This window comes from Pristis pectinata, chromosome 2 (assembly GCF_009764475.1).
Source record: "Pristis pectinata isolate sPriPec2 chromosome 2, sPriPec2.1.pri, whole genome shotgun sequence".
In the NCBI taxonomy this organism is placed as follows: Eukaryota; Metazoa; Chordata; class Chondrichthyes; order Rhinopristiformes; family Pristidae; genus Pristis; species Pristis pectinata.
Genome location: NC_067406.1, coordinates 25,512,702 through 25,539,638, shown reverse-complemented (window position 1 = coordinate 25,539,638; position 26,937 = coordinate 25,512,702). Strand labels below are relative to the sequence as shown.

Here is a 26,937-nt window from a genome sequence, read left to right as displayed (position 1 = left end):
CAGTGACTAACATTCTGGTCAGAATCCAACAAGTTAATTTTAGACAGTGGTACTACATTGTAGGAAGTTGTTGAAACCTAGAGTAACAATCAGTCCTACTTACCACTGTTAACCCGCACAATGGGGTCCTAATACAAGGAGTGTTACATCAATTCTATCAGTTTGATTTTACTTAACCTTATTGGTGGTTGCATGTACTATTTTTTCCACTGTTCAATTGAAGTGTTTTGCGATATGAATTCTGTGTGGAATGATTTGGATCTGTATTGCATTAAGGTGAACCACTGATAATTACAGACCTGCTAGTGCCAATGGGAGCAACATGAGCTGGATAATTAGCAAATTTACAGAAGAAATGGCTGATATAGCTCTCAAGTTCTTCATTCAGGACTTTCCTTCACATTCTTTATATGGCAATATTGGTGCCAATAGGGAATATATGCCCCATGATATCAATGGCAACTATTGTGGGACATGGTCTTTTCAATGAGTGGAATCACTTAACCCCCATTGAGGGGTTTGAAATTAAGTTAGTCATAGCAGTGGAATCCTCTGGATATGGAAGGAGTCAGAATGAATTCCATACTAAGACTTGAAGTCAGATCAGTTCCTCTACAGCTCATGATTTCATTCAGGAAAAAAATTGGTCCTGTTATCAAGAAAATGCAGAAGCTCTCATTAATCCAGTCATAATTCTTATTTTCTGTAAAATTGAGGCCAGATAAGGCAGCATAATAGTTAGAACCTCAGGAGCTATAGAGCAAAAATGGTGAAGTGAATGAGCAGGGAGGTTCTGACTTTACCTTGGCACAGATAGGAGAAGCTTGATAAAATGAAGATCCGTATGCAGTAATCTGACCTGCCCCTATGCCCCCAACCCTGGCCGCACTGCTGCACTCTTACAGGCAGTGTTGGCCACATGCATGTGCCCGTTCTTGGATACACAGAAATTGGATGGATGAGCAGTGGAAAATCCAATAGTCCTGTCCACATTCAGGTTCCAGCTCAAGTTCTTGGCCGTCGCTCCTGAAGCACTGGTTATCCTCTGCCTTTTCCTTGCCTGCTCTGTATAAAAGTTCCAGAGTGGGCTGGGCCATTGGTTAGATAAGCCTTGGTCATTCCCTGTGGTTGATGCCACAGATCCCTGCAGCAGGGTGGCAGACCCAATAAGTATCCAAGTCGCAATTTGGAACAAGAAGCCTATTAGCCTGAGGCCCAAAAGGCTTTCAGAACTCCTTCTTGCCAGGTGTTATGGAGGTGACTGGGGCAGCAACAACTTCCCTTCTGGTGATGTGGGACCCACTGTACATACTTACGCATCCCAAGATGGGAAAATGGGTTGTGGTTGCACTGGATCCAGTCAGTGCCCTGTGCAGCCACTGTCCATCCTGTAATTCCTGACTCACTTTGCTGGTTCTAACACAGAGGATGGATTAAAATGACCGCCAGCTTAATCTGCTGGCCCTGGTCGGACTGTGCAGACTGCAGCTGAGTCGAAGATCAGCAGCTCTGCGAGGGAAGAAGGATGTAGTAGACCATCCAGGCACCTAACATTAAATAGTTAATTTTCTCCCTGACTATGCCAACAGCACTGACTCCTCAATGGTGAGACAACTTGGTTCTCAGCTGCACTGAACTCGTGGCTTCTTTGTGGATGGGCTCCAGCAGTCGGTATTGACAGGCTGTTTGAGTGTGAAAAGGAATGGTGTGCATTTATATAGCCTAAGGATGTCCCACTTTGCAGCCAATAAGGTACTTTTAAAATGTAGGCGCTGATGTGATACAGGAAATGTGTGCACAGTAGGCTCCCAAAAACAGCAATGTAACCCAGAGACATAGAAGCCAGTTGAAACAGCCCCACCCCCGTGTCCCTCTCTTTTGCCTCTACCCACCCACCCTGTCTCCCGCCTCTTTCCCTCTCTGTCTCTGTCTCTCTGCCTTTAATGGAACTCAGCTGCACCTGAAAATCAATCACATTTCCTGAAACCCATACAGTTTTCTGGAAAGGCTGAACCTATTCTCCTGGGTCTGAGGCTTGTGCAGAAGAGAGTGAACAGAGTTCCTAGGATCTTTTAAAGCGGTGCTTAACAGAAGGTGTTGCTTATGGGTTCTTGCCAGTCTGCCCATTGGTGAGGGGGAAGAGGGGTGGAAGGGGGGTGGGGTGGAGAAGACGGTATCTGACAGCAAAATGCAGGAGGGAAGGAGCTAATTTTGACCAGGATCATGCAGGAGAAAGGAATGGAGAACCGAGAATACAAGATGCCTGTCCACTGGGACCTACAAACCATTGAACTGGTTTGGGAGTCGACTGGAATTGATCTGTTTTTTTAAAAAAATGGAATAAAAGCTTTGTAATCCTTTTATTTTCCTCTCCAGTCATTTCTGCAATACTAAGGACCTCGATAAGTTTGCCTGAATCCACCCAGACTTCATTTTTTTAAAATCAATGTCTTGTCTGTAAATATTTGAGGCAGTTCAGTTTTTCAAGCTCCCTTCTGGCATCCTTCTGCATTTTCTAAATGTCGAGCTTGCTGCTCTTGGAGTACTGGATCTGTTTCTCTTTGCAAGCGCCAGCAGCAACCGCAGGGTGGTGGGGATGGTGCTTAGTTTTCTTGCTTCTCAAAGCTAGATTTTTTTTGATCGTTGAAAACCACAGAGGAAGACTTTGTTGCTCTTATAAAAAATTATTTTTAATTGACTTTGTAGTCTTGCTGCTGGAGTTAACTCTGTTGCAAATCACTTTTACTTTGTTTTGCTCAGAGAGGAGGGTGATGAAGGTGATGTTTTGGATCTACTAGTTCCTGTTTTTCTCCCCTCCACCCAGCCAGCCACCCCCACTTCGCTCTTTCCTCCCTGAATTAGTTGAGATGGAGAGGTCAGCAGCGGGCAACACCTGATCTGAGAGGTTACTCTTGCCCTGTGGCTTTCAATGGTTGAGTCTTGGCAAGAGACTCATCTCAGGAAGTGATTGCATCTGTTCTCACCCAGTCACCCCACAATGTACCTCTTCCAGCCAGAATCATTGGAAGCATTGGGAATGTGCCAGTCTTTGTTCAGCTTGCCCACCCTCACTCTCTCCTCCCCTGAGCCCCAGCTTTACCCCGAGTCAAGGATGGCATGTTGTCGATAAATCAGGTTAGGATTTAAATTTGGAACTCACCTGCACCACATTTTCCCACTGCACTTTTTGGTTTATTCCCTCCTAGTTTCTCTTCCTGTATCCATCGCTCTTTTCCACCCGTTTGTTTCCCTTCTAACCTCCTTCCCTCTCTCCCTATCAGCCTTTGTGTCCTTTTTATCTCTGACTATGTATTTGAAGATTTAATTTGAGTACCAAGCCCATTAGTCCAGGCTGATTTCACCTCTGCTTTTATGTTCACTCTGCACCTACCCTGACGAGAGTGAAAGTGCAGTGTGAACTGAGGGAGGAACTAGGCGCCAATTCCTCCCTCAGCCTGAGAGAAAACTTCCTGTCTGTCTTTGGAAGCTCCTAACTGTGAAGTATGTGTGTTCACTGAGTCCTTGACCTCTAACAAAGCCTATTGTAGAATGTACAGACTCATCCACTTGAGGCATGAGGAACTGAGCAAGGAATTGCAGCTAATTGAAGGACTCTTCATAGACTGCCTTTGGACCTTTCTATCCTTATGGTTGCAGTCCAGTGAGTAGTTAGCCACAATCTTTAAAGCAATAACTATTGTCCACAACCAGTATTACATATAATACACTGAAAACCCTTTGAAGACGTCGACGGCATTTGCTCGGCTTTATATTTTTAAAAAAGTCTGTACTTTGTACCAGTTAATCTTTGTGTAGGAATGTTGTGTGAGTTGAATTGGTAGAGATTTAAATGCTGGACAGTACATTGTTTTCCTGTTTTTTTGCCTACAACTCTGCATTCCTTTGTCTTAGTCCCTGTGTTTCTCTTCACCTTCTAGCCTCTCCAGCTCTTGCTGTTCCTGTTTCTCTGTCTTGCCCTCCACCTCGTTGGCCCCAACACCAACCCCGACCCATTTGCATCTCTCTGCAGCACGCCCCCTCCCCCCACCAGCACCGTCCATGAAAGTGAGGTATGATGTGCTCTTGGTGGGACTGATTCTCAGAGCAAGCACTGATTGGAGGACTGAGGGTGGAGCTCTGGATTTGTGCCGTTGCTTATTTTCGGGTCATTAAAGCCAATGACCTTGTGTGTGGAGCTCTGCTGCAATCTGTGGGCCTGTGGCACCACTCAGCACACTCGATTGTGTCTTTAGCTCTCTTCGTCTTTCCTTGCTTCTTATGCCTCTGCCTGCATTTCTTTCTCTGCGCCTTCCCTCTTTCATTTGGCGGAACTTTTATCCTGCTGTTTCCGCCCTGCTTCCCTGTCACAATTACTGTAACTCTCAAATCTGGTTCTCTCTGCGCGGCTATTTTCTAACCTCTTGGGTTATCTCACCGTACACTTAGAGTCACAGCGAGATACAGCACAGAAACAGGCCCCTTGGCCCACCAAGTCTGTACCAACCATCAACCACCCATTGACAATGATTCTGTCTGTAAGGAGTTTGTACGTTCTCCCCACGTCTGTGTGGGTTTCCTCCGGGTGCTCTGGTTTCTTCCCACATTCCAAAGACTTACGGGTTAGGAAGTTGTGGGCGTGCTGCGTTGGCGCCGGAAGTGTGGTGACACTTGCAGGCTGCCCCCAGAACACTCTACGCAAAAGATCATTTCACTGTGTGTTTCGGTGTACATGTGACTAATAAAGAAATTTTACCTTATTTTACATTAATCCCGTATTTTGTTTTCCCCGCATTCTCTTCACCTACCCTAATACTCACGTACAACCTCTGTGTCTCAGTTACTCCATATTTTTATATTTTTCATTCTCCCCCTTTAATTCTTCTGTTACCTCAGTGTTTCCCTTTATTCCCCCTCTTCTATCACTACCTCCCTGAAACTGCCTCTCTCTGTTTACCCATGTCTCCGGCAAATGTAGCCCTGGTCAGCCCGAGGAATGAATGGGGCTCAGTTCAGGGCTGGAGGAAGCTCTGGAGGCTGGAGCCAGAGACTGGCCAAGTTCCTCCAGCAACTGCAGGAAGAAAGCTAATCCCTGGGGCCACGACAAAGAAGTTTGTCCTCCTGGAAGCACAGCGATGACCTTTAATTCGCTGGCCATGCCCTTTCATGGTGTGTATGAAGGTTTTGGGAGGGGTGAGTGAGCATGGACTCGGCAGTGAAAGCACACAGGGCACATTTTCAGACCTCATTAACCCTCGAGAAGCCAAAATCATTGGTTGCGAATTATGATTACTGCACCTTTAGTTTTCCTTGTTTTTCACAAATCTGAAAGCAAATTCTGTGGGTTCCAGAAATACCAACACATTTCTGGGATGCTTGTTGTTGGGTTTAACTAACCTAAGTGGTAGGTTGTGTGTCTCAGCTTTCATTAAGCATGTACAATTGAGGGGAAGAGGTGGTGATTGATGGGGTGATCGTCCTGGAAGGTGCCTATAAACTCCTGAATGTACTTGGTTCAGTGGAAGGAGGGGGACCATGAATCTAAATATTCAGTCCTCACAATATGTAGAAAAGGTGGCAGCAGTTAATTTATGCTGCCCTTGTAGGGCATAGAATAGTTTGTAAACTGTCTGCTCATGCAATAATGTCGAGTTAAAGCCATTTTCACTTTAGCTCCTTCTGACTTTAATCTCCTTCCCCTTTTATAGATTTACTTTGGGGCACTGAAGGGTACAAATGCATTGGAATACTTAAAGTGATAATTTTAAGTGTCGCCTCTGCAATTCTGTTCGGGCTACTCAAGACTGTGCCACTCTGCTTGCTGTGAGGACTGGCTGTGTTTTACTTGTGCTTATTGAATGTAAAACAAATCGCAGACTGCAGGAAATTACTGAAGGGTTAACTTGGCCATGAAAAGCCTTTATTGCTCTCTAGGCCGTCTGCCAGACTGGGAGCCTTGCAGCTAGCCTCTCGCATGTCACATGACTAGAACAAAATGCAGCAGCCAGTGAAGTGTGGAGCCTGGGACTTGGCACTGTCTGCCTGTAGCTGTTGGCCTTCCACACCCCCGCACCCCCCCCCCCCCAATCCTTTTTGCATGTTGCTGTCCTGGTTTAAAACCTCTTCTTTTGTCAGGAGGGTGGGCTTTCGCTTCGCAATCGGATGTGGTGAGAGGGACAGGGGTCTGACATTTGAAGAGGCCCGATAAAACCTTGTGCTTCAAAATTTTATACAATATGAAAACTCTTCACAGTCTTTTCCTGTGAACTGTCTCCTTGTTCATTTCCTTTCCTTCCCATCTCACAGACTGCTGGTCTAACTACTGGCTAGATAACGAAACTTGCCCCAGGACAATATTCAACCTGATCATCTTTCAAGTTGGGAGAAAACTTGATTGAAAGCTTCACATACCTCCACAGTAAAGGACTTCTGTAAATCATCAGATTATATTTGGGAGTACTTGATTTCAATGAAGCTAAAGGAGGGGCACATTCTACAGAATTCACACAACAGCTTTGTAAACATGCAAAATTTCACCTTCTTGAGCGTACTTCATTCATGTGCTCATTCCATTTATGTGAGCCAGAGGGTAACAGGAGTATTAGCTGTGTGGATGCCAATCAGGGACAGGCATCCTTACGAATTACCCGCCTCCCTGACAAAAGACCGGTAAAGTTGATTGTACCATGACAAGCTGCTGCCCTAACTAGGGTGGGTTAGCTCAGCATTGGTGTGAAATATAATGGCCAATACCCAAATGCAATGTGACCTTGCAGTTACTGATTCTTGCCTTGGTTTTGTAGCTCCTCATCTTTCAGTAACTTCAGCACAGCGTTATGGTCATGATTTCTAGGGAAGAATTCACAGAAGCAATTGGTTGAGGAATAAGGGTGAGCTCTGCTTAGAATAAGGCAATTTTCTTTGAAACTGTGTGCATGTCCCCCCACTGTGGCAGCTGTGCGGGAGCCACTCTTGAGGACACGAGATTGGGGTTGGCACCAGGGCTACGGTACAGAGCAGGAAGATTGGAAGGCTGAAGAAAATCATGCTTGAAACGGCCTTTTGTAGCCCTAGGTGTGGTGACATATTTATTGGATTAGACTTCTCCTTTAAGCAGAGCCTGCCTGCACAGCTTCCTATCTTAATGTTTGTTCTGGACATTGCTGCCAACTAATCTGGAATTTGCTAGAGAAATGCCTAAATCTCACAAAACTTTTTCTTTGACTTGTGTCTTGAGAGGGCATGTGTGTCCTTCTGGCTTCCTTGACACTCGGCATTCTGCCAAGTGGTAGAGAGGTCAAGAGGAGCCTGAGACAGACATTGTGCTGAACCAACAGTCAGCTAAAACCCTGTCTCTCCAGCAAATACTAGGGTGGGCCCGGCCCCATGGGTTTTTACCTTTGGTTGAGGCCATGTTCATAATAGGTACTGGCTGACCTCTTGATTGAGGACTGTTTGAGGTGGGGGAAGGGAGTGTAGTGGGGGAAAGGGGCGTCAGAGAGCCCTTATCAACTGCACATCACATTTTCCTTCCACCAAGAGGACATGGAATTCCTGCTGGTGCCGTCTCGTACTGACCTTTGCGCTCCACTGTGTAAAAGATAACTAGCACTGAACTGTCTCTGGCACCGTTCAGGACTCGGGATTAAATGACCCACAGGCACTAACTTGGCTCCCTGCCTGCTTTCATGGAGATGTTTCCTCTTGTGTGTGTGTGTGTGTGTGTGTGTGTGTTTTTTCTTGAGCAACTCTCAGTGTCAGGTTATCCCCAGTTCATGCTTTTTCATGACAGATGGTTTAACCAGAGCAACAGCTCTGCACCTCCTAATCACACTGTAAAAAAGGGAATGCATGTAAACCGTTGCTGTAAGTAAACCTTCTCTCCCTCCCCAACCACCAACCAAAATATTGATCATTTATAATGTGTGCTCTTTGAGGATCAGAAACCCCCATATTTGTGCTGAGTTACTTCTCTCAGCTATGTTGGCAATAGGGTGATACAAATGACCTCAGTGCACTTTAGACTTGGGGAATGGAGACTTTTGTTGCATTGAAACTCGATTATAAAGCCACACTCAACGGACACATTCTGCCGGGGATTACTGTTATGGGCTCAAATGGAAAGGAAGACTATGTTCATGAGCTTGAATGAGGAATTGGTTGCCCATTAGAGAAGGGTAGCTGGGAAATGAAGGGGGGAGCTCCACTTCCTGATGTATCCATTGTTCTCACCATGTTTAGTAGAAGATGACTGTGTGTAGCATTTTCTTCATTTTCACCTAAATAAAATAAGGAACAAACAACCAGCTCAGTGTTTTAAAATGTGGTTGCTTCTGAATGGTGTATCTGGAACTGCCATGCCTCACGTTGAATGAAGGCTTGTTCACTACCATTGGGAGTAGTTGAAGGTGATGAATGTTGATATCACATGAAACGTTTGTGGCACAACATTGGAGCATAACGACTAGTGTGAACGTTCTTGCGATACATAGCTGCCAGTACATGTAGCAAGCTGAGTTTCAGTCCTTTCAGTTACCATCTTAGAGCTTAGCTGCAGCATTCTGTTAGAGGAAGAGCTGCCACAGGTTTTGGCTGTTGAATACATGTTGACTTGATAATCCTCTCAATCACTAATGACGAGTTATCTTACCATAGGTTTTTAACAACAGCACAGGAACAATATAAGTTGTGCAGTTAAAAGTGTGCTATTCTCTGCAAGGTGAATCATGTGTCCACCTGTCTTTCTGCATAAATCAATGGCTTCAATGTGATTTGTAACTCATTTCTCTATCCTCATTTGTTAATATGTGTTTCCTCAGCCAGTCAGCTCTTCGCCTATGTGCGTACTTTGTAAATATTTGGCAAGGTAAGGCATCATATACAGTCCCTTCCATCAGGAGTCTCTTGATATTATTTGACACATGCATATAGTTTCAAGAGCTTGCATACTTTCAAAGAGTACAGCACAGAAACAGGCCCTTCGGCCCACCATGTCTATGCTGACCAGCAAGTACCTATCGGTACTAATCCCATTTTCCAGCACTCGGTCCATAGCCAACTATGCCTTAGACTTCCTTAAAAATTTAAAATCAAATTGAGTATAATTTTGCCTATTCCCTTTTTCCATTGTTACTTTAAACATCAGATTGCCTCACATAAAACAAAGTCTGTCATTTTATCGCTTCTTCCGGGCAAGTCCACAGGAATAACTTTGATTTGCTGGCCCCGTTGCTTGTATGCAGCTGTAGTAACCATTTTCTGCACAGCAACGTCCTATAAACAACGATGAAATGAATCAGTTAATATGTTTTAATGGTATTGGTTAAGCGAGGAATGTTGGTCAGAGTACTGGGACAACTGCCTGCGCTTCTTCAAAGCATGCAATAAGAGTGTGAGAGGAAGAAATCTGAGCCTCTATATGAAGAAAAAGAAAATAAAAATACAATCTTTCTAAGACAGCACAAAGAAAGTGAAGAAAGCAGGCAGAACTAGCACTGACTGGAGAAATTTTCACGGCAGAACGGGAGAGGAAAACAAACAATGAAAGTACTGTGTTGTATTTATTTAATTTTTTTCTTTGCCTCCTGATGGTAGGATGGTAACGTTTCTCTTTAATTTGACTACGGCCTTGATCATTACCCAGAGGGATGTGGTCGTCTGCTTCTTGTTTATGGATATTTCATTCCTTTCCCAGTTTCCTTCCCTGCTATGAAGCCAAGGAAGCTTTTGGCTGAGGACTGGTTTTGATTTGCACTTGGGCTTGGTCCCAGTCCTCTGGGTCTTGCACACTGAGCTCCACCCAGTCTCATCAGCACGAACTAGGAAAAGAATTACACCTTCGTCTGGATCCCTTCCCTCTTCTCTGCGCCCCCAAAGAAATTAATATTCTGGAAAAAAAACATTTTGCTGAATTGACCCCAATCCTAACATTTAGCTGCTGATCGGCTTCAGTGAAAGGTGAAGGCCAAGTACCGTGCTGTTGAAAAGAACAGGCGAGTTAAATCAGTAATGTGTGGTTTGTTGAGGCCCAGTTTGGGTTTTAAAAGGCCGTAGATTGCAGGGGAAAGGAAAACATGGTGGAGTTCTTCAGTTCTTTGGTTCTGAAAATCCATTGAATGTGATAAGGTGCACTGTTCAACATCATAGTCACCTCTATTGTGACCTGGAATGCAAAGGCCCACCAGCCCCCTTGATGGAAGGGAACAAGAGTTGGGTAGTTGTGATGTGAACTTGTCTTAAGATGCTACCCCCCACCATAACTTGGAGACCTAGAGTTGCCCCCTCACGACACAGAAGTGATAAACAGCGTTTCTCTGTAACTGATGATTCAAAAAAATTTATGTTTTAAAACTGTACCTTCCTGTGATCCATTTGTGGTTTATCAATTATAAAGAAAGAAAACAGGCTTTGATTCTCCAATTTTTCATCAAAAGAGGAATTTCTTGCCCACACAAATCATGACAAACACTAGAGTATGCACTCAAAAGCAGTGGCTCCCGTTAATACTGAAACTGTATAAAACACTCATACTAGTTCTTATGAAAGAACCCACTTCTCTTTGTCTACTGCTCCTGTGTTGCTGTGTGAAAATAATGTAAAAAGGGGGTGAGAAATGTAGTCGCCTCAACTGGTTTCCTCTGACCTGGAGCTAGGAATGTGCAAGCATCTGCCAATTTGTAGACTAGAGTCATCTACAGTAAACCTTGAAGTGACCTTAGCATTTATAGCAGTCAGCCTTTCTGGCATTAAGAGATAGCACATCTTAAAAAGCAGCCCCACCTTAGCAATAACATTATATTAGGCATTGCATGGTTTGTGGCTCCATTCTTTATAAAGCTGGATATCGCCTTAGTTGTCATGAGCAATGGAGCAGGAATGCCTTTGTTGGTGGAAGTTGGTGGATGATGTCTGTTGAAACCTTGAAATAATTTATGGACATTGTCTGTAGATTCTATATGCCTTAACAGCTTCTTGGTTGGTAGGGGTGAATGATTCTACATATTTGATGCAAGATTCCATTGTCCAGTGACATTTGTTCCTCTGTGCAAATCTTGAGGGAAATTTCAGAAATAACACCTCCCGCAGCAGATTAACTCTTGTTGAGTGATGTGGAGCAGTGATAAGAGTGTTCCTGCCTGGAGTGCTTCATGAGGTTCGGGCTTGCTAGGTATCAATAATATATTAAATCCGGACATTGCGGCCAGAAAGTTCCCTTTAATCATAGTTTTCATTGTTATTGTGAAGCTAAGTTTCAACTGGCAGCTTGCAAAGGAGCACTGGAGGGTGAGAGTGATTTGTCAAAGCCGGCTGGGAAGTAGACGTGTTGTAACTTGTTGAACAAATATGATTAGTTTAAAGAAGAATGTATCAATTCTCCAAGGAAAGCCAATGGAAAACTGAAGTCCATTAATGGTAAGTTATGGGGGGCATGTGGTGGGCCTTAGATGGTGGCATGCAGCAGAGTGAATAACATTTCCACATCTCATCTCTGAATTGCTATCAAATGATTTTAATTACATTGTTCAAATTGCTTAGAAACGGTGCAAAGGAGATTTTTTTTTCTTAGTGTTGCTCTAGTACTGTCACTGTCATTTGTTGGAAGTGGGAACTCTCCATCCTCTTCCCTAATTCCCCAGATGACCTCCCAAGGGATTACTTTCTGGTGTTACAGTCCGTCCCAAGCTCAGACACTGGACAAGGGCACCACCCAAAGATTTGGCTTTATCTAGTGAGTGCCTTTCACCACCTTGGCCTGTCCTGAAGGACTTTGTACCCATTGAAGTGTTTATGAAGTGTAGTCATTGTTGTAATATAATGCTGGAAACAGAGCAGCCAACCAGTGAACAGTGAGTTCCCACAAAAAAACAATGTGAGAATGACCAGAATTGATATTGATTGAAGGATAAATATCGGGCAGGATGCTGGGGTCAACTCCCGTATTCTATTCAAATTAATGCCATGAGATTTTTTTCTGCCTGCCCAAGAGAGTGGAGAGGAATTTGGTTTAACCTCTCATCTGAAAGCATCATAACATATGGTGCTGGGGCACCTGGGAAATTTCCCCCACTACCACCAGTGTTGGTGCTTCTGCATTAAGTGGAAATTGAAGCTAGGAATAAGGAATGGTTTCTCCGCTAACATTACCTACCCAAAAGGGAAAGCCCTGGGAAATCTGGATGCAGTGTAAAAGCAGCAGAGACCCAGCTGAATGGATTTCCGACCCACTTTTAAGTTTGAGAGTAGAATATTGTGAGGAAGGTGGGTGGGGGGAAGGCTGCTTCAAAACCGTGAGAACAAGCCTCACCATTTTTGAGGCTGTGAGGCTGCATAAGAGAAGCTGCAAGATCCTTTGCAGGCCAGGATTCAGAGAGGAACTCGGCTGCCTGAGCTGTAACACTGCTCTCAACTGCCTGTCCCACTGAGGAATAGAAGAGGATCCTGCTTCTACAGGCGGACTTCACTCCATACACACTCGGGCCTGGTGGTCACACTGCTTGCAATCTGCTAAAATATCTGTCAGATATTTGGAAAGAGTTTTGGTAATTTGTTTTGACTTGAAATAGAAAAGCCCATGTGGATTGCCTGTACCAACATTTAAACTCGAAAGCGCCGGTGACGATGTTGCAGAATTGGTGGTGATTCCAGAGCTGAGTGGTAATTCTAAGGGCCCCGTGAGCTTGTGACTGAACAATGGTGATTTCTTTAAAGGTAAACTGGTAGTGGTTACATATACTAGAGGCTTTGGCATTGGTAGACTGAAATGTTGGAGAGAGCATCCACCCCCCCACCTCCATCCCCTCCAACCATGTCCTACAATTTGTCGCTCAAAACAGAGAAAAACACTTCAAATTTATCCATCTGAAGGCAGCAGCAACAGAGCCCCTGTGCATCGTCCTTGAAGTTCTGCTTGGGGTTGTTAAATTACTGCACTCATTTCAAGCTCCCTCAGCTTCTTGCACTTTATCATTAGGAGTCCTCCTGACCCAGGGCTGCTGCCCCTCCCTTTTCTGAATTTTTCTACCAGATGCTATAATCAAAACACATATGTGGCTTTTCCTGATAGTTTTTGACATACTTTAGTACTTGTCACAGCCAATTTAAGCAGGCTATTCCTACATTGTTCCAATTTTTTAAGAACTGAAAGTCTTTGATCTACACAAGTTCTACTGAGTTACATAATCACCTCGATTCCTCGTTTGCTCTTCCCCCCCTCTCTCTCTCACTCACTCACTCACACACACACACACACACACACACACACACACACACACACACACACACACACACACACACACACACACACACACACACACACACACACTTTTCAGGTTTCTTTGTCATTTCCTCAATTAGATTACATTGACATACTAACATCCTACAAGGCTGATGCTGTTCCGGTTTCAGATGAGCCAAAACACTCAGCCTGAGTCACGCATTGTGTTCCTCCAGTATGCTGCTCGTTAAAGTTCTGGCGGGTGGGGTGCCGCTGTTATTAATGACATAGTTTACTTTGAGCTAATAGCTGGGAAACAGCTGGCATTTTATCAAGTAGACTGAATGAAGTCTCCGTGGGGTGAGGTGGGGTGATGGTGGTGGTTTGGAATTTATTCTTGCTCTGCATATCCTCCCAAGGTTCTCAGTAATGAATTTTTTTTCACAGAAGAGTGGATCGGGGAAAATTATATTCCAGTATCCCCTGAATGATTTCCAGGCAGCAAAAGATTCTGAATCTGCAGTGAAAACAGTGGGAAGCCATTAGAGAAATAGTAACTGAAGAACTGGATTAGAAGGGGAGGTGCAGTTTGGGACTTGTTGCAAGGAGCAAGGTTAGACTAACTCAATTGGTCAACATTAGATTTCAGTCAGTTGAACACACACAGGCATGAGATTGGACACCATATTCCAGGTTGCATGGCTTTCTTCCCTGACGCATCACTTCTGTTAAGACGGGACCTTAAACCGAGCCTCGTCAGCTCAACTGGGGGACATTGATAATCTCAGGGGAGTTATTCCCATTCTCCTACCCAATATTTATCCAGGCATGGTGTGGGAAGGTTTGCACTGGGGTTCTTAAAATCCCAGCCTAAATTTGAAACTTCCACGTCAACAGTAATGGCTGGTGAGGGGAAGTAGTTTGAGCCAACAAGAAAATAGCTCTAGGCAGGATCAGTAATAAGTATCAATGGTGTAATGCTGCTATGATGTTATAGCCTATTGATGGCCTTTTTCTGTATATGTGCAGAAATTTTGGAGGAAGAAAGAGTCAAAATCTTCCCTGGCTCTTTCATTGTGTTTCATCCTATGTCAATGAAGGAATCCCTTTTTCCCTGGAATCTGAAATAAAAAAAGGGGTATACTGGGGCAGATTGAATATTGATTTTTTAATCAAAAGGTTTCATTAGTTGCTCACATATTATGTGCAGGCTTTGATCAGAATACGCCAGTAGCTAGAATGCTGCCTTCAATATTCTGCTGGAGAAATTATATCCATTTTGATTGCACCCTAAAGATTGGCCTGAATTATACAGGTCATATGACAATAACACTCTTGATGCTAAGGCCAACATTGAATTTTGCCCAGGCATGTTTTTGTGAAGATCTCTCTGCTAGTTTTGGAGCCTTGGCAATAGCACATTTATTCAGTGAAAAGATCGGAAAGGAATTTTGGCTTCAGTGGACAGAGGTTCATTCCTACAGTGCAGAAGGTCCAGTGTTGACTTTCTTTTTGCATATATATTCTCATTTGACTGCCTTCTCATCAAATTTCCAGGAACTCACCCCATTATCTTTTGAACATTATCATATAACTTATATTGGTAACTTATATTGAATATTTTCCAATTTCATTGGTAACATCCCACAATGTTGAATTTAAAAGTTCTATTCTACTCTCACCAAAGTCAAATGAATTAATTCGCCTTAGTGTTGTGGTGTACAGGAGTCTTGCAAGCCTTGCCCACCTAGCTGCAAAGACAGGGGTTGTGTTAAACTGTGAGTTCAGAAGCACTTTGTGATGTGCTGAGGGATATGGTAAGGTGCCAGATAAATGAAAATTATTTTGCTCTCTCTCAGCTCTGAAATTTTTAATTTTTAACTTGTATACTTGAGTTCATTTGCTACAGTGAAAAAAAGTATGTTGAAAGCATCCACATTTTAATTTTGAAAACATCCGTAAGGTCACCTCAGAAATTGAAATAAGTTATTTAACTGAACTTCCTGTTTAGTCCTAAATTTCTAATTTTAATAAATTACGTCTCCAGGCTTTTGAACCTTTAGAGAGTCAAAGATATAATGATTGAACAGCAATAAGTGAGGCTCCAGCTAGACTGTAGGGGGAATAAAACACACAGGCTAAGCTTTCGTCCTTCAGACTGACCTGCTGAGCCTCCATTTCACCCGGTACAGTACAGACAGTTGTCTGTTCCTACTTCACGGTGTGCTATTTGGGCTGGAATAGGTTCTGAGAGTGTGTGTGGTGTGGGCCGGGGGATGGGGGTGGGTGTGACAACTGATTTACTTGCAAATGAAAACCTTAAGGATAAAAAGACTTTGAAGATGTGGGAGATGTACCCAGTGCATGCTGGTGGCAAGTGATTTATATCGCAAGTTGTAACCTCGCTGTGTGCCTGTGTGGTGCGTCAGGGAAGAATGGCCATGTGATCAGGAATAGAAATGATTTGATTATAAAGCCAGACAGAAGTAATCATTAACTTCTTCAGGCTGCTTTCTGTCTCCAGTCTGCCGGGTGGTGTTGTTTTTTCCCCTTCAAATGCCATGGGGACACAAACCTGCAGGTTGTAAAGTTGACTTCTGGTTGGAGGGATTGAGGGGGCATGGAATGGGGAGGGGAGGGGTCAAGAAGAGAATTTCTTGTTGGTCTGAGAACCCACAGGAGTTCTTGGTAAAGTATAATTGTGAGTGTATAATATTTTTTATAATCATATTGACTATGAAAAACAGTCCGGGTACATAGTGTGTCCTTCCAGATTTGGCTGTGTGGAAAGCATGATCCACCCCCACTAATCCTTGCAATTTAATGGGAAAGGTTCTTTTGATGGAAATATCCGTCCATCTTTTCAGTCCACAAGTACCATTCTCAGATAGGGAGTGGAAGGATTGGACCATGTGCGGGCAGTTGGGATTAGTTATGTTGACATCATGGTTGGCGCAGATGTGGTGGGCCGAAGCGCCTGCAAAGTTTGAGAGTCTGCACAACATGCAGTTACTGTTGCCTGTAATGGGGAAAGGGGGTGGGATTTATCTTGTTACTTTCGAATTATTTCTGTAAAATAAAGGAGATATTGTGTTTATATAGTGCCTTTCACGACTGCAGGGTGTTTCTTAGCACTTTACAGTCCGTAAAGTAATTTAGTAGCGCACTTGCTGTTGTAGCTGTGACAGCTGCCAATTTGTGCACAGGAAGCTCCCACAAGCAGTAATGGCCTGTTTTTTGTGGTACTGGCTGAATGCTAATCTCTTACATCCAGCTGAATGGGTGGATGGGTCGGGTGGAATGAATGCGGCTCTTAGTTTAAAGGCCTTACCTGTGAAGTGTGGCTGCTGTTTACTGGCCTGTCATTGTTTGAAGGTTGTGGGGGCAACTGTTATTGAGTCATAGAGCACTACAGCACAGAAACAGGCCCTTCGGCCCATCTAGTCCATACCTCCTGATCTTCTGCCTAGTCCCATCAACCTGCACCCGGACCACATCCCTCCAAACCCCTCCCTCCATGTACCTATCCAAACTTCTCTTAAATGTTACAGTTGAACACGTATCTACCGCTTCTGCTGGCAGCTTGTTGAACACTCGCACCACCCTCTGAGTGAAGGAGTTTCCCCTCAGATTTCCCTTAAATGTTTCACCTTTCACCCTAAACCTATATCCTCTAGTTCTAGTCTCACCAAACCTGAGGGGAGAAGGCCTGTATGCATTCACCCTGTCTGTAACCCTCATAATTTTGGATACCTCCATAAGATCTCTCAGTCTCCTGCACTCCAGAGAACAAAGTCCTAACCTGTTCAACCTTTCACTATAACTCAGGTCCTCAAATCCCAGCAACATCCTTGTAAATTTTCTCTGCACTCTTTCAAGCTTATTGATATCTTTCCTGTAGGTAGGTGACCACAACTGCACACAATACTCTAAATTTGGCCTCACCAACGTCTTGTGCAACTTCAACATGGCATCCCAACTCCTGTACTCAGTGCCCTGATTTATGAAGATCAAAGTGCCAAAAGCTCTCTTTACAACTCTATCCACCTGTGACATCACTTTCAAGGAACCATGGATCTGTATTCTCAGGTCTCTTTGTTCTACTGCATATCTCAGAGCTCTACCATTGGATGTAGTTTAACACCAATGTCCATTATGTAGGTCATTAAGGGGCCTCCTGAAACTATCCTGGAAGGGACAAAAGAATGCCCCCAAGTTCACTAGCTCCAGATTAACATTCCATAAAGGGATTAGTTCTGTCTACCAGAGGCCTTGAACTGGTTTCAGTGTCGACACTCACATAGTAAGTAACTCAAGAGTCAAAACCAACAAGCACTGAAATGATGGCATGTTCAGAACTAAAATGATTACCAGACTTTTCCCTTTCAGCGTGACTTTTTTTCACTCTGTTTCAATTACCTCATCCTCCTTTTATGGATCCGAGCAAAATTTGGCTGTAGACTGTGTTTTAAAAAAAATCACACGTTGGTTATTTATTATTATTGCTCCTCCCCCTTAATATTTCACATGCTTGAGGGTTATCAATGGGTTCAGTCATGAAGGTTGGCAGAAAGGTTTCTCCCATCTCTGTGCTTGAATATGATTTAAAATAACCCTTATTAATAGGGGGAAAAGTACTAAAAATGTTTTCACACACACCCACAGCACACTGAGTGATGATATTGTGACCCCACTACCCCATGCAAATAAAAACATCTTTTTTTCCGTTGAATTTTCCTGTTAAGGCAACCCTACTGCACTCCCCCACCCCCCACATCCCCATCACCCCCTTACTGGACCCCACCCCAACAAAAACACCCCCATCAGCCACCATGAGTATCTACATTCATAGCCAGGTGAACATTTATACAAAGCCTTGTCACAACTCTAGCACATTCAACACTTTGCACACACTAACCTGCTTTGGAATGCAGCAACTGTTGTGATGTGGGCAAAATAAGGAAGTTTAAAATGTTCTTTTAAAGAAACAAGTTCAATTACCTTTCTTATAAATCTTTCACAATTGGCCCTCACAGCCAGCCTGTCTAACCACCTTTGCCAATTTGATGGCTGCGGCAGAGTTTTTAATCCCAGCCTCCCGCCCTTTCTCAGTTGACGATGATTGCCTGTCATTTTAGTGGAGGCATTAACCCATTTCAAACAAATAGTTCATTGCCTACATTAACATAGAAAAGGTAGTTCTATACAATTGCACCAAGCCTACAGATGCTCACGTGGGCAACTGCAATTTTTAGGTCCATATGCCTAATAGGAATATAGATAGCTCTTAATCCTTAGTCCTCAAGAACAATGGAGCACCTTGCCAAAGAGGCTGAAGGTATTTGTCTGAGATCCTTTTATGTAACAGGACTGAGTTAATAATCATGATGAGAGTACTGATAGCTACAGACAGATACTTGTGTTGTACCAAGTCTGTGAAAAAGGAACTGTGTTTAAAATCATTTATCCCATGGCTCTGTTACACTATTCTCCTCACGCTGACTGAGTAACCTCTCACTATACCTTTCTGCAAGAGGGCCACCCCTCAAAAAACCATTTGACATTCAGTAGGCTGTTCAGCCCCCTGAAGATACAACAACACTGTCCAGTATTGCCAACAAAAGTCTCACTTTTAGTCTCTTTTAGATAAATAGCCAGGCTTGGCACAATAATTTACATGCACAAAATATATTTGTGTGAAAATTATGGCTAGCCTTTTCACTAAATTTATACCTAAATCTTTAACTGCATAAAATAATCATCTATATGTACCACATATATATAAAAAATGGGACATGAAGACTCCGAAGACAATTACACTCTGTCTGGGAATAAATTGTTTTAAACTGTAAGTCCCCCGCCCTCCCTTTAAGGATTTAACTTACTTTGAGTGAAGTGTGTGCAGCAGTTGCCTGCGGACAGAGTTGCAATCTGTAATTTGCTTGGCTGATGAGGAGTTTACGCCAATGGATAAAGAATGTCAGCAGGAAGCAGTAATCAGCTGTCTGCCCCATTCACTGGAGACAGGCCCTTGCAGACAAAAGGAGCCAGGCTTGCTTTCTTTCCCTTGTTTTATTGTTCAGGCCCTAGTCACTGCAGCGAATGGGAGGGCTCCAGCAGCTAGTGAAGCAGAAGTGCCTTTGTGTGGCCTGTCTGTCCTTTTATTGACGGTGCATTTGCAAACCTGAAGCAGCACCCCTCCCCCTACCTAAGTTTCATACAGAACCATGTCCTATTGCAGAGGCCAGAGTTAAAAGGAGTATATATCTCTGTGTCTCTTAGGATTTTATGCCCACTATTATCCAGTCTTCAGGCAGTAAATCTGTGTTCTTTTTCCCATCCTTCCCCACCTCCCCCCCCCACCCCATCCTTGTCACCCAGACTTGCTTATGTGGTTTCCATTTAAGGGTTCGGTGACTATGCACACTTCTACCTTTGGAAATTGAGAGCACATGGAAGCCCAGTGTAAATGGCAGAAGGAGCCCACAACCTCGCCAAACTACCTACTTGGTCAGGCACCTCCTGCCTCATCGATTGAAGAGTTTACAGGTCCCACATTGGCCTCATTAGTTACCTCCGTACTGGAATGGAAGCAAGTCATCCTCCATCTCAAGGAACTGCCTGAGAAAACCTCAGGGTCCACCCTGTCAGCAACATGGCAGCCATTTACTGTGTCAGCCCCATTAATTAAAATCTACCCCCACAGAGCCTTCAGCAATAATAGTTAGCTCCTGTTCTTAGGGGAGAATCTCTGTAGTCCTCCATAAATTGTTAATGTTAGGCTTTGAGGGTGTTCCTCAGAGTACGTCAGGAGAAGTGAGAATCTATCTGTATACCTGCGTCACATATAACCACGTCCCTACCAAGTAGGCCAGAGTCAATAGAAATATATCTTTCTTCTAAGATTTTATGCCTACTATTTTGTGTCTCCCAAAATGACAGCCATAGAAGGGAGTGGGTTGCAAGAGAGGAACACAGAGATTGCTTTGCAATGCCAAAAGGCATGAAGTATTAAACGGCAGACATGGTTTTATTGAGTATGGCTCTCTTCATTGGGATACCTTTATATATTTGTTCATTCTATTCCAGATCAGCAGATGCATGTAAATAGTTGCTTCCGTCTCCAGAAGACCCTGCATTACGGTGAGGAATGGTTCCAGAACCCACTATGATTACAAGTGTGTGTGAGCATTGGTGTCACAAGGCTGTACCAGTTTAGTAGGGCATTAATACTAAGCCACTACCAGCTGCACCTTCCAGCAAGATTGGTGGGTGTGTGGGTGGTGTCACTGTACAGATACCCATATTCATTGCCTTAAAATGCCAAAAGTCTGGATAATAAATAGCATGGATATATTCCTTTTGACTCTTGTGCCTGCAATAGGCACAGATGTTTCTCCCCCACTGCCTCCCTTTTAGACCAGAGGAGTAAAGGTTGGGCAAAGCTGACCTTGAGCTGTCGTGTCTGTGAAGGACCAGTCTGGGATCTAACCTGAGTTGTTCCTGGTCTGTCTGAATCAAAACTGAACTCCAAAAACTTCAGTAGTAATTATTTGGATAAGACATCTTTTGGATAAGATATCTTTATTAGTCACATGTACATCGAAACACGCAGTGAAATGCATCTTTTTGCATAAAGTGTTCTGCGGGCAGCTCGCAAGTGTTGCCACGCTTCTGGCACCAACATAGAATGCCCAAAACCTCCTAATCTGTATGTCTTTGGAATGTGGGAGGAAACCGGAGCACCCGGAGGAAACCTACGCAGACACGGGGAGAACATACAAACTACTTACAGACAGTGGCTGGAATTGAACCCAAGTCGCTGGCGCTGTAGAGCACCACGCTAACCGCTACACTACCGTGCCTGCCCCGAGCCGCATTGCTCTGTAATACAAGTTCAATGGGCCAATATCACAGTGAATGGAATTTAGACTCTAGAAATGAAAGCTCACGGTGTGAGGGAAGGCACAGGAGAGGGACGATTGTTGTTACGATCCAACCCACAGTGGAAGCTGAGGTCAGTTGTGCTGTCTCTTTAAGGATTCAGCAACAGATCCCAGAGTCTAGGATGGCAAATATCAGAATCTCTGAAGGTACAATCTCTGTCACCCTGAGATTGGTGGGTGGTTGCACCAGTCTGGGGTTCTCTCACGTGCTGGATGGTCACAGTCAGAGCCCAGGAGTGCAATAATGTTTCTGGTGCTTTAGGTTATTCCTGTCTTCTTGTTTTCTTTTTCTTGTTTCACTTTGGCAGTGAATTTACTCCTTTTTATATGCAGAGGAGCAACACGGAGAACTGCGGTGGGGTTGAAAAGAGCCCCATTGAACAATGTGTTCCGATTTGATTCTGGTGCTTGTTTTATGGAGCGTTTTGAAGGGGAGTTGGAAGTAATTTGACACAGATCCTTTCCTCTTTTTTTCCCTTTTCCTGCTTGTTCTCTGCCAGGATTTCATTTGGATGTAGTTGAGCTGGAGAGGGTTACGAGGGGCACTGCAAAGGGGAGGGAAAATGAAAGGAGTGGAGATGGTGGGGGAGGGGTGACAGGGTGCAATACTTAAAGGGCCAGGGCAACACTTCCTCAATGTAGCACTGAGAAAAGTGAGTGAACTAACCAGCTGCCCAGCTCTGGCTTCGAGGACAGGGGCAAATGTCAGGCACACTGAAACATCATTAGAGCTAATGCTGTGGGCTGTTGGATTAACCAAAGATACAGAGAAAAAAGAGAGAATCACCACTGTAAGTAAACCAAGCAGTTATAAAACATTCATGTGCGTGTGTGCACAGTCTTGATGTTAATAATTCAGTCTAGATTTCAGTTAGTTAGAGGAGTGTAATTGCCTCAGTAATGGTGACACACTCAGTCTCACAAATGGCCTATTATGAACATTCAGACTTTATCTGGAAGGTAATATGAATCAATTAAAAGTATAGCCAGGCTAGTTTGATACAACAGAAACCAGAGGAGTATGGCTTGCATTGTGTGATTATTGTACTCTACTGTCTGGCAGGCCCTCACTCTCTGTATGGGAAGGTGCTCAGACAGGTCAGTTCCGGGGGACACAACTTGTCTGTGGAACCTGTGCAGGGATATTAAAGCAGGCTAGTCCGCTGGTCGTCAAGAATACATGGCCCAAGTCTGCTTATAAATTGGTAAATTGGTTTATTATTGTCACATGTACTGAGGTACAGTGAAAATCTTGCATACTATTCATACAGATCAATTCACTACACAGTGCATTGAAGTAGTACAAGGTAAAGCAATGACAGAATGCAGAATAAAGTGTTACAGTTAGAGAGAAAGTGCAGTGCAGGTAGACAGTAAGGTACAAGGTCATAATGAGGTAGATTGAGAGATCAAGATGCTGTGTGGCACCGCTTAAGGAGCAGCTCAAAAGCCACATCTGGTGTTGGTGCATGATATCCAGACACAGTTATCACCTGTTCCTAGCCATCATTTACTGCTGCTTGCATTGTTAAAGTTACAGATTCCATGTGTGATTTTCTTAAAAGTTAGAATTATATGGAATTTCTCATGTGGGGCGGGAGTCTTTGACATCAGGGACGTCTAGTTTTCACACATATGCCTATTTCTGCAACCGTTTATATCTGTGGGAGGTGGGGGGGTGTGTGTGCTGCTGTTGCATGTTTGCTCCATTGTGTGCCTGTGTGTGTGTGGGTATGCAGGTGTGTGCATGTGCATTTCTCAGCACTGTAGTCCCTCTCTGTTGCTGTCTTTTTTCTGTGCATTTACATGTCTGTACGGCTTTTAGTTTATTCATTTTTCGGGATCCGGGGATTGCGGGCAAGGCCAGCACTTATTGCCCCTGAGAAGATGGTGCCTTCTTGAAGCACTGCAGCCTATCTGGTGAAAGTACTCTCACGGTTCTGTTACACAGGCATTCCAGGACTTAGAGCCAGCAACAATGAAGGAAAGGCAATAGCTTTCCAGGTCAGGATGGTGCATGACTTGGAGGGGAATCTGCAGGTGGTGATTCTCTTCTGTGTCTGCTACTTTGGTTCTTCTTCATGGTACACATTGTGGGTTTGGGTGCTGGTGTCGGAGTAACTGCAGTGCATTTTGTTGATGGTGGATGCGATGGCCACTGTACACCAGTGGTTGAGGGAATGAACCTTCAGGGTGGCGGAAGAGGTGCCAGTCAGGTGGGTGCTTTGTCCTGGATGTGTCGTACTCCTTGAGAATTGTTAAAGCTGCACTCATCCAGACAAGTGGAGGGTATTCCATCATGCTCCTGACTTGAAAATAAAAAAAAACTGTAGATGCCAAAAATCTGAAATAAACCAGAAAATGCTGGAAATACTCAGAAGGTCAGTCAGCATCTGTGGAAAGAGAAACAGACCTTTCATCAGACTTGGAATGTTAACTCTGTTTCTCTTTCCACAGAAGGTGCCTGATCTGCTGGATGTTTCCAACATTTTCTGGTTTTGTTTCATGCTCCTGTCATATTCGTTATAGAAGGTGGAAAGGCTTTGGGGTGTCTGGAGATGAGTGCTTCACTCCACAGTACCCAGTCTCTAACTTGTTCATGTAGCCGCAGGATTTTTGTGGCTGATCCAGTTGAGGTTCTGGACATGACGACTCCCTAGGTATGGGACTTGGTGATGGTAATGCCAATCAATTTAAACAACAGAAAAAGTGAAATACAGGCTGTCCGCCAGTTATGAATGCCCAACTTATGGACATCTCTACATACGACCGATCTCTCATAATATTAAATTCAAAAGTCTGATGTATGAATGGCAGAACCAGTTTCCTCTTTCTCTCTACTTTTAGTAATTGTTCTTTCCTAGCAGTTTCATGTGCTTTTGATGCCATTCATTAAATACTGCGGAGGTATGGCTACCATATTGAGTGATTTTTGTGTATTTTCCAATTTACAGATAATATTGATGAAGGTCGTCTGTAAAATCAGAACCCCTTCATTACCCAGGGATGGCCTGTAAACCAAGATCATGTTATGTGTTGGTGTATGTGTGGACATTAAGAACTGCTGGTTACAATGAAATATCCTGATAAACATAACATTTCTACTCCATTAATAATATTCCACTGAAACTCTGGTTGTAACAAAAATATTGCAATATACGTCCACTTAGGAATTTGGGCGCTCAGCCGGACAGATAATTAGTACGATTAAAGCTTCTCAGTGTCAGTAGAAGATTCTGTCCTTCAATCTATTGCCTGTCGGTGTACTGATCATTTGAGGTGTGTGATATTTGGAAAAGGTGGTAATGGTGAATGGGTTTGACATTGATTCTGGGGACAGTTTCCAACCCCACCCATCTCCTTCCCTGTATATGCTTATATCAATGATGTGTTAATTCTGCAAATAACTTAGCAAATTCTCATGACTTCTTATGATGTTGGATAAAGGTCAAAAGCTAAAAGTTTTTTTTCCCTTTCTCCCACAGAATCCCGAATAAGTCAGGAGCTGGGAAGTCAGTCGCACTGGTGCGTTGTTGCATATTGGGAGGAGAGGACACGAGTGGGGCGTCTGTACACTGTCCAAGAACCCTCCCTCGATATTTTCTACGATCTACCTCATGGGAATGGTTTCTGCCTGGGACAGTTAAACTCGGACAACAAGAGCCAGCTGGTGACCAAGGTTCGGAGCAAAATCGGTTATGGTATCCAGCTGAGCAAAGAGCCAGACGGGGTGTGGGTCTACAATCGCAGCAATTACCCGATTTTCATCAAGTCAGTCACACTGGACAACCCGGACTCCAGGACGTTACTGGTTCACAAAGTGTTCCCGGGCTATTCCATCAAGGCTTTCGACTACGAGAAGTCTTACACCTTGCAGAGACCCAACGACCATGATTTCACGCACGAGCCATGGTCTGGATTCAGCGTCCAAATTAGTTTTGTAAAAGGCTGGGGCCAATGCTACACGAGACAGTTCATAACCAGCTGCCCTTGCTGGCTGGAGGTGTTCCTCAATAACCGATAGAGTGGTGTTATTAAAGGACTCAGATTTAGCAGAGATGCTTTCAATGAAAAGTAATGAGATTTAATAAAAGAAAAGTGTATTTTATGTTATATATAAATATATTATATTACTTGTAAATATGAAGACGTTTTATAGCATTATTTATGTATTGTGCAATGTGTAAACCGGACAATTAAAAATGCACTTTGCTTAATATAAATGCAAATAAGATGAAAAACGCCAAAATTTAAATAACAAACACAAATTGGTGTTCTTATGGGTGCTGAAACCAAGAAGAATGTTTTTTTTAAATAGAGGAGTTTATGTTCAAGTGGAAAAATAAAATTGTACACCTGATTTAAAAAATTGATTTGAGTATCTCTTTCAGGTGAAGCAATGGGAGGGAAGTATTTTCCCTGCCTGCATTTACCACTTCATTATTAAGTGCACAGAAGATAACTCCCACTCAGCAACTAAGTTTATTTGTGACATTTTGACAACATGAATGGGAAGAATGAGAGACTGTTTTGTGAACAAATAGTCTTTCACTCTTTAAATAGTTTTTACTTAGTTAAATCCCTCTTTCATCCTTCCCAGGAAGCCTGTGTTTTGAGTTTCTTCCTCAGCTCTTTTTAAAGGTACAGTCTTGTTTTGGTTTTGGCTCCCAACAACTCATCCAAGTGTATACCCCTCATGATAGAAAATCGTAAAGGGTGAGGGACGCAAGTCCCACCAATATTCATGCAAATTTTTTTTTAAGTCAAATTATTTTATCTTTTACTCACCCTGGAGTGCTGAGGTCAATTGTACTTCTGTTGCCACGACCGCAGTGATCAGCTAAGGCAGTCTAGACATGGTACCCACCCTGGACTATGTGATCCAGCAGCATATCAGGTGGTGTACATATCTACTGAATAGTCAGTGGGACACAGCAGCAGGACTGTCTGAATCACACTTCTCACATATCTATGTGTGGCATGCTTACATTTATTCCTCTTCAGTTACACTCTCCAGCAGTCACTGAACCTGCTGTGGGGAACTGACATCATGAACATAAAAGACACAAATGGCATTGGGTAGTGGACACCCCAACACAAAATGGGATCAGCACAATTCCTGAAGGGACCTCATTCAGTTTTGCAACTCTCCCAACACTTTGCTGCATAGAATGCAGAGAGGGGGAAAACAGCCCTTAATGGCACACTCCCAATGGCTGCTGCACCTCAACAGCACCCACTTTGACCAGAGAGTGAGAGGCTGCAAGGGAGAAGGAGAGAGAACTCCTACTCCCACCGAGGCCACTTGGAAAGATCCAGTGGTGAGGAAGCTGAGAGTCGGTGTGATTTTGACTTTCACGGAGGGAGCTGTCTATTTGCAGGAGAACAGCCAAAGTTTCTCCCTCAGAATGTTGTGTGTCTCCTAGTTCTATTGCAAATGTTCTGTGGCAATCATATCAAGCTCTCTGCTCCACCTTACATCTGTACAGCCAGCAACATGTGTTACATGAATAATGAAATCATTTGTAGATTGTGCCTGCTGCTAGGACAACATCACTAGTGGAATATGAATAGTTCATGGAAGTTCCTGGTTGAATGACTTGGATGAGGGGGTAGAAGGGTGGGTTGGCAAGTTTGCAGATGACACAAAGGTAGGTGGTGGTGTGGATAGTGTAGAGGATTGTCGAAGATTGTGCAGAGCTGGGCTGAGAAGTGGCAGATGGAGTTCAATACGGAGAAGTGTGAGGTGGTACCCTTTGGAAGGACAAACTCCAAGACAGA

The 26,937-nt window shown here is 43.7% G+C and overlaps 1 protein-coding gene across 4 annotated transcripts in view; it reads left to right on the top strand.

The window, feature by feature from the left end:
* The window catches only part of smad7 (SMAD family member 7), a 36,533-nt gene extending 11,015 nt beyond the window's left edge, over positions 1–25,518 (top strand). For 2 of the 4 annotated variants that reach the window (XM_052010421.1, XM_052010420.1), the window contains exons 4-5: positions 20,300–20,353; positions 24,642–25,507. In XM_052010421.1, the coding sequence (XP_051866381.1) occupies positions 20,300–20,353; positions 24,642–25,180 (593 nt within the window). In that variant the 3' untranslated portion in view covers positions 25,181–25,507. Of the gene's footprint in view, positions 1–20,299; positions 20,354–24,641 lie in introns of all 4 variants that reach the window. The other 2 variants (XM_052010424.1, XM_052010423.1) reach the window with 2 other exon arrangements.
* Positions 25,519–26,937: the final 1,419 nt, after the last annotated feature.